At 40.4% G+C, this 17,080-nt stretch overlaps 2 protein-coding genes across 2 annotated transcripts; one reads left to right on the forward strand and one right to left on the reverse strand.

Annotated features, from left to right (window-relative positions):
• Positions 1–1,413: 1,413 nt before the first annotated feature.
• On the forward strand, positions 1,414–16,476 carry LOC129763634 (scaffold protein salvador). The gene is made up of 5 exons (XM_055762873.1): positions 1,414–2,093; positions 2,155–3,502; positions 3,569–3,759; positions 3,834–3,966; positions 15,890–16,476. The coding sequence occupies exons 1-5, from the start codon at positions 2,006–2,008 to the stop codon at positions 15,960–15,962; spliced, it is 1,833 nt and encodes a 610-aa protein (XP_055618848.1). The 5' UTR covers positions 1,414–2,005; the 3' UTR covers positions 15,963–16,476.
• Positions 16,330–16,985, reverse strand: LOC129763647 (uncharacterized). The gene is made up of 2 exons (XM_055762894.1): positions 16,696–16,985; positions 16,330–16,632 (listed from the first exon to the last, which is right to left on the reverse strand). Exons 1-2 carry the CDS (start codon positions 16,919–16,921, stop codon positions 16,493–16,495), a joined length of 366 nt encoding a protein of 121 aa, XP_055618869.1. The 5' UTR covers positions 16,922–16,985; the 3' UTR covers positions 16,330–16,492.
• Between the last annotated feature and the right edge of the window lie 95 nt (positions 16,986–17,080).

Genomic DNA, 17,080 nt, shown 5'->3' on the forward strand with positions numbered 1-17,080 from the left:
GGGCAATATGTCAAAACCACTCTACAGTCATCTTGAAAGTATACTGTATTTGTAAACGAGACACAATGAACTCTATTCAAAAATACTATTCAATACGAATAGACGCTCTTAGTAAACTTCTTTCTTTCACGCTCCATATAAACAGCCCCCTTCCGATTTCTCCCTTTTCATATACTGCTCCACCAAAAACTTTATGACCAAACGGCCTCACCTCATGGTTACTAGTCTTAGGTTACAGCAACTGACGAATGACGTTGGGAAAATGTTAAATTTGGTTTTTATCAATGAGTTGTGAAATCCTTGCACCCCGTGGTGGAAAAAATATTTGTAGAATTTTAGGAATCGATTTAGACAATAGCGTAGCGTGACCCGGCAAAATCCGGGACGAATTGCTTGGGTGAACCCCAAAAACCAAAAAAAAATCATGGGCGTCACCCCACCGAGAGTGACACCCGGGACGGACCACCCTCGTACACAACGCTACTGGAGTTAGAAAAGCACGAGAAGAGAGGTTCCGCGGAGCAATAGAAAGGTGATGATCAATAGACAGTTGCGCGAGAATTAGAACGTCAATTCCATTCTTTGAACTAAGCCTGCTTCGGGTCTTACATAGGCCGTGAGCAAAGCGCCGTCAGGAAAAGAACACAACAAGCTTTGACATCGACCAATGGAACTGCTTAGATTATTTTCTACAAAAAACATTACATCCATAATCATCAATTGATTTAGACGTAAAGACGTAAACAGGAAGCTGAGCTGTCTCGTAGCCTCGAAAGGAGCTGGACTGGATAAATTGCATGCTGCTTCTCGTTAGCTTTACCGTTGGTTTGTTGCCATTCGATTCTTCGTTCCGCATCGACCAGCATCTGACCTCATATGAAGAACGTTGCGCACATATTTACCGACATTACGAGAACGACGGAAGAATTTTTTTTCACCAGAAATTGATTTTTCACAACAATTTTGTTCAGGGCTTTCAGCAAACTCCGAATCAACGCTCCGGATAGGTCAACTAGACTATTTGTTTTCTTCAGATAGGATGCACATCGTACACTATGCGGACAAAATAATCCTTTCGATGTTTGCTGTCAACGTTTCAATAATGTGTATTATTTGTTTGATTTTGATTTGACTAGAAATATGTTCAGCATAGGGATTAGTAATTGATTTTAGTCTGTACGACACTTTTTTGTCGAAGACGGAATACTGGAAATATAAATAAATATCTCTAAAACGCCTTTGAACAAAGGTTAACTTCGAAGACAATTTGTTTGTCGTTGCTTTTCTTGCAGTTGGTAAATCGTGTTTTCGTAATGAGCAAACCACGCACGGTGTCTGCCACAACTGAGCTTCATCGACTGTCGACGAATGAAATTCAAAACAAAGGAAAACGTCAAAACTGGACATATTTTGATAGACGAAGTGGCACAGCAGTAAAAGTGAACAGTTTCATAATTTTTCTTCTATTCGACGACCTGAGAGCACTAATAAAAGAAAGTTCTGTTGGGGACCCAAAGCAATAGTTCATAAATTTAATAAGAATGAATTTGAGAGTTGAATGTCGTGTGTAGTATTTGTGTGCCATCTAGCAGCATCCGTGGAATATTGAAAAGGGAAGAAGATGGAATGCGATACACAGAATGCCAATCACTGCGGCAGCTGCCGCTACTTACGAGATGAAATATAGCAGTAGCGAAAGAGTACATAAGCGAAAACAAAAGAATATTCGGTGAACAATAAGAAAGCCGAAATTGAAGAAGATTGGGGAGCGTCATCGTCATCATAATCATTGGTGAGAGCATCTCGTCGGAGAGCAATAAACGATATAAACGAAGGTTACTGCCAGAGGGAAAACTAGTAAAAAAAACAAAGGCAACCTCAGCATCATTTCGATCATCACAAGCTCAGTGCTATTTAATCGGCCTTCCATTCCGTACGTGTGTGCTACTTGAACTTGGGTCATTTTTTGTTCCACACTTGTTGAACTTCTGGAGCTTGAAGCGAGATGCTTTCACGCAAAAGCAAGGATAAATCCATCAAGGATGGAGTCGTCGGGAAGTATGTGAAACGAGACACGCCACCGGAAATACCAAGTGAGTAATTGTCTGTAAATGTTGAGTTAGCCCAGAGTAATTTATATTTACATCATTCCAGTAATTAATGTATTAACAAGCGAGTCGCAGGGAAGAACGAAACTAGCGAAAGCTAGAAGAAGCTCGCAGCAAATATTCAGTACGAATAATGTAGGTCAAAACAATAATGTCTACATACCGGGCCCGCTGATGCCAAACAATAACGTCAATAATGTCCAGAAATTTGGGAATGCTAAGGTGACAGCTTCTATGGGTGGTTTGGGGCACGAAGGTAAATATACCCCGAGCAGCAAGATTCCAAATCTTGCTCAGAAGTTTGTTAATCTGTCGCTGCAAAACGACCAACCAAACATATTGAATCCTACAAGTAGTGTACTGATGGTAGCAAACAATAAAAATCACATGTCGCAACAGATGCAACAGCAGTCATCGATGATGTTGTCGAAGCCGTCCAATCTGAATTTGGCCTCGAATGCTATTAACAATATGGGTTCTCATGATCGTCAGCATAATCATAACAACAATCATGGAAATTACGTTGATATCGAAACGATAGATCAGATTCTGAAACAACAGAGTGAAGCTGACAAAGCAGCAAATCAGTACCGAATCCAGCAGCAACTGCAGCAGGCTCAGCAGCAACATTTGCGTCAGCAGTATATATCGAACTTCGAGCGAAAGTATTCCTACAACCAACTACATCACAAAACCAACAACGCCAATTACCGCAATGGTTTTGAAAACTACGGAAATTTGTTAAGAAACAATAGCCCAATTGGTGGTGTTGCTGCCGTATCTAGTAATGTGAACCTCGCAGCCGAACAGCAGCCCTCCTTCGTTCGTCAATATTCCACCAGGCAACAACTGCCTACTCCGAAGGATCATTATCACATTTACGAAAATCCCGCGCAGATCAATCGTTCGGAATCACCCATTTATAGCAACACCAATTCCGCTGCTCTCTATCAGCCTTATCAGAATAGCAACTCGTCACATCAGTCGCTATTCGCGAACGTGGCAAATACTTCGAGTAACGTAGCCGCCGTGTCTTCCTCTATCAGCTATTTGGCTGCCCGAAGCCAACAACCGCAACCCCAACAGCCGCTATATTCTAATGTGGAGAACAACGGCATGACGTATGGCGAAGCTCTACTGCACAATGCACGCCATGGCTCCGCAACTACTGTCCAACAACACCAGCAAGCCTCGACGGAAACCAACAATTCGGCAGCGGAAGAAGAACTTCCACTACCTCCAGGCTGGTCAGTGGATTACACCCTCCGCGGTCGAAAGTATTATATTGATCACAACACAAAAACTACTCACTGGTCCCATCCACTCGAGCGTGAAGGGCTCCCCACCGGTTGGGAACGACACGAGTCTGCTCAGCATGGTACTTTTTATTACAAGTGAGTAGAGCGTTGGATCGCGGTTTCAACATCGGCATGAATTGTTAATTCCCGAAATGTTTCCAGTTGCATTACCGGACAAGCCCAGGACAGTCATCCCTATTTAACATCCTGTTACTTGCATCATGCCACTCCGGTGGAAATTCCACGGCCACTAATTGCGTCCCATACGCATTTTACACCGCATAGTGCGCTTGTTCCAGCGAACCCCTATCTGCTGGAGGCTGTTCCCGAATGGTTGGAGTTTTATGCGAAATGTAGACGCCGATTTAAGATATCTCGAAAAATGTTATCATTGACGCATTTGTTCTGCTCTCTGTTTATCCGACAGCTTCCCCCGAGAATGATCACAAGCTGAAATGGGACATGTTCCAGCTGCAGCAACTCGAAGGGATTGCAGGGATGTTAACGAAATTGTTTCGCCAGGAGTGTCACATGATTGTGGTCAAGTACGAAACTTTGAGGTAAGTTTGATGGTACCTTACCTCGTTGTCCTCATTGAGGGTATTTATTCAGAACATGCTTGTTCTTTTTTATAAGTCTCAATCGCGCGTAGGGGTTTAAAACTGAAAATTCCCAAAACAAAACAAAAAACTCGAAAAGCTTCGGAAGCTATTTGTAAAACTCTTCAACACCGTAAAAATGTATGCTAAATGGACCTATTACAGAAATTATCTAACGAAATATAGCAAGGAAATTCGTAAATCTAAGAGATGGGATTGAATATTCGTTTGTGAGCCGGTTAAAGGTCTACTTGTTGTTGCAGGATCTAATAAAGAATCATTAATGGACTTGGTATAAAAAAAGAAAACGGACAATTCACATCCGATTTTCAAGAAACACTTAGTATCATAACACGCTAAAAACTTCTCATGCTTAACCCAAATGGCTTATGAACGCGCACAATCTTCAACTGGATAGATAGCATAGCATCCGATTAAGAAAAGTCAAATTAGAAGGATCTTTTCTTCTTCTGTAGGAGCATTGTACCACTGCGACCATTAGTTTGATCTATTGTAGTGCACTCCAGTTTGCTATGTATGCAGTGTCAGTTCCTTCCATCACTCAGGCAAAAAGTGATAGTTATGAAATTCCTTACCTTTTTTGGTTCAGTAGACCAAATCTCGTTAGGCATAAGAATGCCCTTTCCAAGAATCCGCAGTCTTCGCTGAATTAGTGTACTGCATTGACACAGTTCCGAAGTTTCAGCTTCGAAATTGCAGAAACGACAGTTATCATCTGCTAGTTTTCCGACAGTGTTGGTCAATAGACCGGCTAATGTACTCAAGTGTGCCTTATTCAACGGTAACGGTATTGAATTAAAGAGACTTTAAACTCTGAGAGTTCATTCGTCTCTAGGCTTATTCAAGCTGAGTAGGTTGCGTGTTATTCTGTTACTAGGTGTAATGAATAATTTGGATGATCTATTAGGCTCATTGAGCAATTCAGCTGTAAAAGATCCGAACTCATTCGAGTACATTTTTATCCTAAGATAACTTTTTCTGTATATTACTCTGTTACCATTTTTTAGGCGTAAGAGTATTCGTTATATATCGATAAACATTCGTTTTATTTATTACACAGTAGCCATTCAGGCGTAAGAGCATTCCTGTTCTATCGATACGCAACACATGCTGCCTTTTTCGGCGTAAGAATATTCCCATTGTTCGAATGTTCACAGTTGGACTGTTCACAGCGGGACTGTTGATATGAGGCTCCTATTGTTGTGTTATTAATAGTGCCAATAACCGATGCAGCAGACCGAAAATGTGAGCGGTAAGGGCTTAGTAGCGAACACGCAACCAATTAGGCTACAAAGACCCCCAAGATTTCATGCATGATCTAGATAATCCACAAAGTGACTCAGGCCCGACGAATTTAGTTGAAGATTGTAATCTTGCTAAGAGATCGGCTTTTTCATTACCTTCTATACCGCAGTGACCAGGCACCCAGTATAGATTAACTTCGTTGATAGCAGCTAGTTGTTTTAAGGATAGAATACATTCCCAACCTAGCTTTGACTAACATGTGTATGTATTTACTGCATTATCTGCGAAGATACAGATATTTTATACAGAGTATTTTCTAGCCAAACAAATATTTGTACATGTTAGAATAGCTCGTATTTCTGCTTGAAAAACTGTAGGCCACTGTCCCATTGGAATTGACATTTCGATTCCTGGCCCAGTAAGCCCAGCTCCCGTAGATTTACCAATTGTAGATCCATCGGTATAAAACACCAGTGATCCTGTTTTGGGACCACCTTCTCCCCATTCGTTGCGATTGAATTCAATCGCTTTGAAGGGAACACTGAAGTTAGTCTTTGTTTCCATCCTCATGCTTACTATAGTGTTCAGTTGAAAATATTTCAGGATTTGTAAATGCCCTGTGAGATCTTCTAGAAAATGTTTTATACGTTTCAGCCTAAGAGCACCCTCTTCAGCTTCAGGTTGCACATATTGATGCAAGGGTAGAAGGTATAAAAGAGCATCTAGGGCTTTGGAGGGTGCGCTGGACATTGCTCCAGTTATTGATAAGCATGCCAGACGTTGTAGCTTATCGAGCTTTTTCTGACCTCATATTTGTGTAGTTTTAGGTCACCACACTAGCGAAGCATATGTTAGTCTGGGTCTCACAATTACCGCGTAAATCCAGTGAATCATTCTCGGTGTTAGTCCTCACTTTTTCCCGCATATACTACTACAAGTCCAGAGCGCAGTCTGTGCTTTAGATATTGCATACTCCAGTTGGTCGTTCCAATTTAGTTTTTGGTCAATATTTGGTTCGTTTTGAAAGCTCCAATTGTACACCTCCCAATCTAAGAGGTTGAGTCTTATGCTTTCTTTTTCTGGTAAATGGAATTATGACTGTTTTTTGAAGGATCAACAATAATCCCTTCCAAGTTGCACCATTTGAGTGTGTAGTTAAGGGCTGTTTGCATTCTATTGGGAATAGTATACTCACATTTACCCCTCACTAGAATGGTTATGTCATCTGCAAAACCAATGACTTCGTATCCTAAATTAGCTAGGTTATTAGGAAGATCGTCGACAACTAGGGACCACAACAGAGGAGACAGAACTCCTCCTTGATGGCAACCTCTAGTTGGTTTCGTTGTTAGAGAAGATCCTCTTAATTTAGCTGTTATTAATCGGTTGGTTAGCATAGCATGTATCCAGTTGCTCCCTCAATATCAAGAAAAGCTGTAAGTGAGATTTCTTTAGCATCAAAAGACTTCTCTATTTTTGAAATTACGTGTGAAGCGCTGCTTTAGTTGATTTATTTGCTTGGTAGGCAAATTGAAATTTGTTCAATGGTCTCCTGTTCAAATATGATGATTTGATATGGAGATCAATGACCTTTTCCATCATTTTCAAGATGACAGATGTTAGACTTATTGATCTATGCGCTTTGGGAGTCGTCCTGTCACGTTTACCAGCCTTGGGAATAAATATAACCCGGACTTCTCGCCATTTACCAGGAATGTAGCTTAGTACAATACTAGCTCTAAACATCTCCGTCAGAAGAGGGACAGTGATATCCTTGCTTTTTTGAAACAGCACCGGATAAATCCCGTCTGGTCCTGGAGATTTGAAGGACTTCAAGGAATCCACTGCCCACTCAACCCTTGACTTCGTAAAGACCGCCCTAGCCATTTCATTAGCCCTATTCTCGTCTCTGATTGGACAAGATTGAGCTGGTTTGAAGACCTGTACGTATCCGGAAGTCAATTGGATTGAGCCTGGGAAGTGTGTTTCCATCATGATACAAAGTGGGAGTCGGTTGTATATTGACCGTTTCCTTCTTTCAGACTACCAAGTCCGTTGGTGTGATCCTTAGAAAGGGCTGTATGAAGTCTTTCTACAACAGGTAAACTTTCTACCTGTTCACAGGTGAACTTCCAATCCCTTCTCTTAGATTTACGAATTTCTTCGTTACATTCTGTTAGACAGTTTTTGTAATCTGTCCAATCAGAAGTAATGTTTACTTTGTTGAAGAGTTTTCTAGACATTTTTCTAAGAATTATAGAACCAAGGCTCTTTAGTAAGAGCCACTTCCAAAGTTTCGTGAATGAACATTCTGCATAGGAAGTTTTTTTTTTTGTTTCAGGGGACAGTTTTCTTCGTAGGTGGATTTAATATTGGTTTCAAATTCTGATGAATCTATTTCAAGCTGTTCAGCGGAAGAAATACTTTCCACCGACATCAAAATTTTCTCCTTAAGTTTGGAATGATTATTATCCCAATTTGTTTTTCTCGGATCTCTGAATTGTTCGATCAAAAGATCACCAGAATTATGATTAAACATTATATGTTTATGATCAGATAGAGATTCTTCTTTTTTTTTAATTAAATCGTTTATTTTTACAGGCTTAGTCACATAAGTTTAAAGGAGCCGAACTCCTTACTGTATTGTTACTAGTATATATAAATTTTTCCTTAATTCTAATGTAAATAACGTGGAAAACCGATTACTCGCGGTCGACTCTAGTTTAGAAGGGTGACATATTTTCTTCAGGAAAAGGAGGGGAAGATTCTTCATTTGACACATGCTATTTTTTTTATCTTGTCTGATAGTTTAGAACTGCAGAGTGTTATGGCGGGTTTACATTAGGGAGATCTATAGCTATAGATGGATTTATTCACGTGAAAATAGGTGTAAACGGGTGAGAATAAATATGATACACTTATTCGAGGTATATATAACTTGAATAAATTCAGCATATGTAAACGCTTGTGAATTTCTCACTGGTGAGAAATCACTAAAGTTGGATGCAGTTCTACTTTAGGTGAATAAACTCACCGAAAATATGAATATATTCATTATAGAAGTTCACGCTAGTGTAAACGGTTGATGCGATTTCTATAAATCTCATCATATTTCTTCACATGAATATATCACTGGTCTAAACCCACCCTTAGATCAAGAACTTCTTGTCTAATAGAGTTAACAAATGTTGGGTCGTTTCCTTGGTTACAAATGTTAATATAATTTGACATTAAATATTCGAGCAAACATTCACCTCTAATGCGGGCGCTACACGATTCGTCCAACGTTTCACTCGAATGTTGGAATCAAACATTTGACTCGATGAATCGACAAATGTTGTGACGAATGTGCTGCTACACGGTGAAGTGAATGTTCGATTCAATGCAATCGGTTCAAATTGTTTGTTTTTATTTACCATTAAAAACGTTAGGAAACTGGATGACAATGCGAGTATTGAAATTGCTGCCGTAGCAATTGTACTGATATCGGGCTGTAAATTAAAAATGGTTGAAATCAACATTATTAGACTGCAATATTTTGCCGAATATTTTGAATTTTATGAATCAATTTCATAGTTCCTTCATCTAAAATTTGTAAACAAACCAATCTGTCAAAGATAGATTCGGACGAATCGTGTAGCGGTGTATCGAATGTCATCGAGTGTCGAATCAACGAATGACAAAAAGCCTTTGACTCGTGCCACTCGCGTTGGAAGGTAATCCACAACGAACGGATTACCTTCCAACGCGAATATTCGACACTCGAAATTGGAGGTTCGTAGCTCGTCAGTCGACTACACGATGCGTCGAATCATCGAGCGTCCAGCATTCGAGGGTGTTCGTAGCATCGTGTAGCGCTGGCTTAACATTGATGTTGCTACTGCCCTAAACCTGTGGTGGGCATTGGCGTCACATCCTATGATTAATTGTTTGTTATTTAATTTACAGTGTTGTATCAGCGCAGCAACTTCAAATGGAGGAACTCCAACGTTGTCTCCTGGGAAATAAGCCGAAGCGACGACAATAACGGTTTTCCCTCAGGTCGTTGGGACCTCCAATTGATGTCACGGTTGATACCTAATGTTATTCCGTATGAGAATTGCTGCTCTTGGTGCAGTTTGTGTGCTGTCATAAAGAAGCTCACATTTTTGTGTAGAGATTCCTCGAATCCTAGAATTATAGAACCAAGGCTCTTTAGTAAGAGCCACATCCAAAGTTTCGTGAATGAACATTCTGCATAGGAAACTGCTTGCTCCCTTGGCGTGATGAAGGTTCACCTGAATAAACTTTATTCTGTCCAGCATTTTGTTCGGCTCCATTATTCAGGGAGAGGCTGCCAGAACCCGAAAAGCTTGTTAGGATTATTCATGTGAATTCCACGAGTTGCGCGGTTAAGAAGGTCAGCTACATCAGTGACCCACTTAATGCAGTAAGGGCGGAAAATACTGTGGAGGTCGCCCGGTGCTCCACAGGCTCCGTTATAGGCAGGGTATTCGATGCAAATACCGCACGAAACATCATCATGATGGAGATCTCAATGGACATGAACAAATCCTGAAAGATTTCCAACTAAACCCTATAGCAATTGGTGGATCACACCATTGAGGATAATGGCGGGTTCCTTCGGCTGAAGGAAGCCTGGATGATAGCTCAGGTTTATACACGAAATTACACGGAATATGGTACTTAAGGAAGACCATTGGATGTGGCTTGCACTGGAGAGTTAAAACACATTGGAACAATCTCTAAACACGGTATTTATTTTGGCGGTCTAACACGGTAAACGTTTGGATTTGGAATGAATGGTATATTGGTAGGAATCTTCTTCATGCACGTATTTGTTTGTATGCGTTCGCGTCGGGCTACTGTGCTGGTTGCGGATGCGTCATACACCAAACACTGCATTTAGAATGAGAGGGATAGATTTGGATGGGAATAAGGATAGGGATCGGAAAGGGAAAAGACTTTGTTGGATAACTGCTCCTCTTTCGCGCTGTCGGTCGCGAACATACTCCCCCCGGGCTTAAATCGGAATTGGATCGCACAAATCACCACGAGTTGCCCAGTATCTATGACTGGAACATGGAGGGGAATGGAATTCCAGGTAACCTCTCGTGGTGGACAGGAATCATTCAATATGTTCCGCATTTCGTCATCTGTCTTGGGGAAGGATGCAGCGAAAACAAATTGACACGGTTGACAGCTCCGGGATGAATTACAATCGCTGTTATGATGTCCTTTACGCAGGTAGTTGTAACATATTTTCAGCTCATGGATTTTGGCTTGTCGTTTAGGAACGGATATCATACTAAGTACTCCAAATTTATAGTTGGGGTGCGCACCGACACACAGGGCACCGGATGGCTTGGCATTGATAGCACACATTTCGGTATGTGCACCTTTCATCGCGTTGTTGGGTTTCGTTATTGCATAGGTTGGTTGAATGGCATAATCACATGATGGACTTTCATAGCATTCAGGGATGACATAGCTTTCATCAACGATATCGGCATAGGTTAAAATCACAGCTTCTGGAATAGATGTTTTCCACATCTTTCTGGTATCGTTCTTCAGTACTGACACTTCGGTTAGATTCTTAGCATCTGCTTCAAAATCGGTGGGAAAATGTATATCGTCAAAGGCCACTGCATTAAAACGCGAAAAAGTCTCAGGCTCATCTTCATCTGTAGATGTGCGATCCGCTAATGGCTGCTGCTGAACAATAATGCGGGGATGATCGATTGGTGGAAATTCAACTTGCTGGGGGATGGAAACTGGGATCGGACACATCGTTTGCATCATACGTTCGACCAGGACACATGTTTCGTAATAGTGTGCCTCAAAATCAAGGTACCATTCATCATGTTCTTTGAAATGATCTTCGTGACACATAACGTATATTCGATGATGGAGGGCGACACACTCTTCAAAATGACGTTTTGAATTTCTCGCATAAACGCTCAAACTTGCGGCATCAATTTCGATTTCACTCACCGCCCCACAGACTGCGCCTCGAATACGCGTTATTTTTGCCTTCGCACTGTCACGTAAATAAATCAGTCTTTCTACATCCGCCATTTCTTCTTTTGGATTCACTTGCATTTGTGTGTGTTGCATCAATGAGATCATATGAATTGGAGAGAAAGAACACTTGAAAACACACACAATGGTATATACACGATTTCAGGATCGTGCACGTTCGGACACGTTACAGAACGGCGCTTAACACACGGCGTCGTTTGTTGGTTAGTTTCTTCTTTTCACGGGATACACGGATTTTTCGGGAAACACTACACTGGAAACGTCTTTTTTCCTCCACACAAGCCATGGAAAAACACACAACACTCGGTTGATTGCAAGTCACAAGTTGCTGGGAGCAACGGAAGTGGGCGCTCGGTTGAGCCAACACATTGTAATTACCACGGCTGTGGTTCACTAATCCGGTTCGAAGGACCAAAAAATGGTGGATCACACCATTGAGGATAATGGCGGGTTCCTTCGGCTGAAGGAAGCCTGGATGATAGCTCAGGTTTATACACGAAATTACACGGAATATGGTACTTAAGGAAGACCATTGGATGTGGCTTGCACTGGAGAGTTAAAACACATTGGAACAATCTCTAAACACGGTATTTATTTTGGCGGTCTAACACGGTAAACGTTTGGATTTGGAATGAATGGTATATTGGTAGGAATCTTCTTCATGCACGTATTTGTTTGTATGCGTTCGCGTCGGGCTACTGTGCTGGTTGCGGATGCGTCATACACCAAACACTGCATTTAGAATGAGAGGGATAGATTTGGATGGGAATAAGGATAGGGATCGGAAAGGGAAAAGACTTTGTTGGATAACTGCTCCTCTTTCGCGCTGTCGGTCGCGAACAGCAATCATGAACGAAGACTGATTGGAATATAAGACTAACTTCAGTGTTCAATCGCATTGTGTGGGAAGAAGATAGTCCTGAAATTTGCCCAGGATCAATCGTGTTTTCTATTGATGGGTCTAAAATTGGTAAATCTACAGGAGCCTACTGTTTTTCAAACAGAAATACCGTTTTGTCTCAAATTCCGAACACTTAAGCTTTTTTGGTCATTAAACAGTGCCTCAGTGATTCAGTTGATCGGTATATCAAGTCAAAGCGAATTAGCTATTCTTTTTTGGAAAAATATAACACTCCCAAAAATTAGGATATTGTGCTTCGAAACTTGATTCAAATTCCGAATTTGCTCACGCAAACATTTTATCGCTGTGAATGATGTTAAAATGAGGCCTATACAACAAAGAACGTCAGGGTGTTTATTATTAAATTATTGGAAAAATTTAAGTTCAGTAAATTTACATTTAAAAATGAAGTGTTCGGAATTTGAGACAAAACGGTACATGCTATTCTACCAATTATTTCTGGATTTACCTGGGTCCCTCGAGTTGAGAGAGACGCACCTTCTGGGCATGGGGTACAGACTAGGGGGGCGTTGCTGATTAATGGTTAACTTCGTTCCACTAGGAAGCACCTCGTATCAACCACACGTGCAGTGTATTGGAGATTGCAAATGCAATTATGAAAAACTCCTATACACCCAGGTTTTTTTTGCGCAGTTTTTTTTACGAGTTTTTTACGAGTTTTTTTACGCGAATTTTCCAATCAACGCGGATTTTTTTACGCGGTACGTAAAAAAAGACCAGTGCAATATCACAACTCCTCCTCAGCTCACATTTTTCTCTTATGTTCCCCCAGAGCATATTACGGTAATTAGTGCTTATAACGGAACATAGCGCTTATGAAGGAAATTAATGCCGCACCTTATCACGATTCTTACGAGGATTTTAGGTGTTGGGTAATGGATAGCTGACCGGGCGGTACAACAGGACGGGGTTTTTACGGACAGCGATTCGTGAATTTATTTCCCTGTCTACTTAGCTCTGGACGGTCCAACAGTGGTACTGCACGTGAATCGGCAGCAGAGTATACAAATCACAAGTTTTTTTACGCGGATTTTCCAATTAACGCGTTTTTTTACGAGGTACGTATCCCCCACGTAAAAAAACCTCGGTGTACTAACCTCGAGTCAACCGCGAGTAATCGGTTACATTTCAACATATCGCGTTCACGTGTTTTCTCGTGTTTCGTCAATTACGGATGGATCACGAAATAACCCGTGTTTTCTACACTTGATGGTTTAATCCTTGGTCTGCCAAGAATCTAACAAGCGTATGAAGCGTACAAGTTTTGCCCCAAAACGTGCGCTCCTTAATGGTTAATAACATCGTTATTAGACAAAAAATGTTGGAATATTGAAATCCTGGTTTCGTCAGGCTAACGCCAAATTAGCCTTAATAAAAATGTATATTTTGGAAAAAAAAGTTCAGCTGTGAAATACAGGTATGACAATTTCTTTATTTTCTCAGATAGTCTAGCTGCTCTAAACGCAGTGAAAGCATACGCATGTCAGTCAAATCTAGATTGGGAAAGTATTCTATTCTCAAAAAGTATTCTATTCTCAACTAAATTCGTCGGGCCTGAGCCATTTTGTGGAATATCTAAATCCTCTCTGAAATCTTATATATAAAAATCTCGTGTCACGATGTTCGTGGTCGAACTCCTCCGAAACGGCTCGAACGATTTTCAAGAAGTTATGCACAAGAAACTTGGTAGGCATGAGAATAGGACGTAAACTATATATGATACCGCTAGGGTACCAATTACCATATGTTTAATACCGATTAGGGTGGCCCTATGCAAACAAAAATCTAAATTATTTTGATTTCTATTTTTTCCTCAAAATTGGCATAAAACTAATTATAACCCCAAAGGTTCACCTCCATCTCCTATTTTTAATCGCGATTTTAGTATTTTGGTATGAATAATATTCAAGAATCGACCCGTAGTTTGTTTTTCAAAGAAAGCGGATTTATTTAAGTTGATGAATGACAGATGGCGCTAAGTTCACTTCATCCTCACATGCGTCAAAAACCTTAATTCGGCTAAAGCCATGCGTATTGCCAGCGAGCTGGAAGACTTTTTGAATAAACATAATGAATTATTGAAATTCTTCATATCATACATGCTCGGTTTGCAAGGTGACGATCACGTTATTTTCATCAATTCTAATATAACACCGACTGGAGAACACATGTATATATTCAATGCGTGTGTCGCTGAATACATTGCTGGAGTCATGGTAGGCGACTGCACCGTGACGCGAGAAATTGTGATTCGATGAAGAATCAACAATCTAGAGTTCATCGTTGACACCCACCGTTCAAACGACACTCTCCATCTTTTTCTTCAATGGTACTAATGTTTCTAATGTTCGTAGCGTTCACAATCTCAACGTAGAATGAATTGCGAACGATATAGAGGTAGAGAGCGGACGACTGCGTTTCTGAACAATCAGAAGCGGTGTGAGGTAAAATACACTCACTTGCCAGACGCTATCATGAGCAACGCCGTGGCAGCCTTTGGTATTGCCAGGTCTAAACACATGCGTTGTCATGATATTACAAAACGTAGAATTAGATTCATTAAAACGTTACATGTATTCGCTTCCACACCTTGCTGAATTTATTCGGCTGGATGGCAAAACTACGTTTGCCGGGTCAGCTAGTGATTGTATAATTGAATTGGCAAAAAAAATCAAAATCAAAACCTGGGAAATATAGATGATTGAAGGTAATTTTTTGACACCAAGACTGTGTGTGTTTCTCTGATAAAATTTCAATGGGAACCGGATCAAGTTGTTGGATGTCTTTGAAAGGCGGCTGATTCGGGTTTCTCGCGAGAGGCACGTTCGTTGTACTATTAACTCTTTACGGTCGAATGTCTGCTTCTAGCGAGCACAGCGAGAAATCATACTAAATACTTCATTCAACCATGTAATGGTTTACATTATTTCTAAACGAATTCTAATGTCTAGTGTGCATGTGTGCCTTTCTTGTTATGCATAGTAGAGAACGGTGCTCGGTATAAACAAAATATTATTAGCGCGGAAAAATAAAAGGATCTCGTTCGAGGAAAATTATTTCCGACCAATACGATCGCAAAGGATTAAATGATACCCATATCGCGTAGAAGACTAGCTTGTGCAGACGGAGGAAGCAGTATCCATCAACGGAATTTCAGGCATGGAAATCATTCCTGCACTCGCTTAGAAAGCTTTGAGTTTTGTACTCCGAATTTGGGTGGCGACGGTGACAATAATGTTTTTCCAGGCGGGATGAACACGCCACGTGATTTTCATTTTCATGAATAAATGTTAACTTTTCAAAACCAAATTAGTATTCTATGAAAATTAAAATCACTTTTTCTGCAAGTGGTGAAAAAATCTTATAGGAAAATTGTTTCTGAAGATGATTTTAGTATTACAAAGTTTTAGTATACCAGAAAATAGGTTTTGTTAGGATTAGGACTACGTGCTTCAAACGTGCTTCACGTAATTAAATGACGTGAAGTAAAAAAATTAATTCAAACTTTAGAAATTCAAAACTACTTTCGTGCCTTCTAATCTGATGGAGCAGAGTTTGGTAAAAAAAAGTGCTTATAGTGGAAATAGTTGTGGGCCCTGGTGTTTAAATTATGGTATTAATTGATTCTTAATTTTATTTTTACAATTTTTCCAGGATAGCGATCCGCTCGATGATGGAGGAAAAGAAGCGACTAGCCTACCTTAGCAACGGCGATTCGAATGCCTAGGACGTCTCACATTTCGCTAGACAGACAAACGAAAAACTTACGCTTCAAGACGATCTTTTTTCACTACGAAAACAAACATTTCGTTTCAACGTACGATGATGAGATTATTAATCGATGTGTGCAGTATCACTTAAGTGCACACTATACCTACTGTTATGAGCTGGGCATGTGCCGCCACCCGATATATTTCGCACTTTTAAGCATTCTGTAACGATTTTATTATTTAAAAAAATTGTGATATGCAATAGTTCCTCTGTAACGAACTAAGAGAATATGTTCCGCTAACTGTACGGTTAGCCTAACAGGCTAACACAATGCGGCCGTGAGGCTTTCGATCTAGGAGATTGCTTCATCAAACAAAGACCCATTATTAACGACCATAGTGCCTTTTACTCATTACGACTGTTAACGAACTTAAAGTTGGTTACAATTGGTAGACTTTTACAGATTTTTTAACGATCTATGTTTTATCGATAATATCCATTATTAAACAGAATGTATCTACAAAATTCTACGGCACTAGTTTGCAATTAATCCGAACTTTCCTTTGGACCTACGCTGTCATGGATTACTTCCATGTCTTTTAGTTCATATTCGTCCGTTTTTGAGAATCCGGAGAATTTCATCACATGTGCATTAGGCATATTCAGTTGCTTGGCATATCTGATCGCTGTAACATGAAAAAAAAAATGAAATAAATAAATCTGAAACAATGCAGTATCTGAACACAAACCCTGTGACATTGCTGCTTCCTCCTCCGTTTTATAACCGTAAAACCGGGGCCAATCGTTCCGACCGGTATAGATCATATACCCTATCCAGCCAAGTGCATTCCAAGCTAAAAGGCCATACATAACGCTTAGTCGCTTTTTCCATAGAGCAGCTCTGTCTATTGGTATAGGATTCATCCGCCGACGGATCCATCGTCGTAGCCATCGAGGTTGCTGGAACAAAGCCATATCTTATGGGTATCAAAATAAAATCAGACTGCTAGCTTATGTATTTATATTCATATAACTGGATGCTTAATCTGAGATGTGAGCAGTGAATTTTTTATACAATAACAAATTTATACCAGTTTTTACGTACACCCTTAAAAATACTTGGTAAAAGAAGTT

This window comes from Toxorhynchites rutilus, chromosome 1 (assembly GCF_029784135.1).
Source record: "Toxorhynchites rutilus septentrionalis strain SRP chromosome 1, ASM2978413v1, whole genome shotgun sequence".
Taxonomy (NCBI): domain Eukaryota; kingdom Metazoa; phylum Arthropoda; class Insecta; order Diptera; family Culicidae; genus Toxorhynchites; species Toxorhynchites rutilus.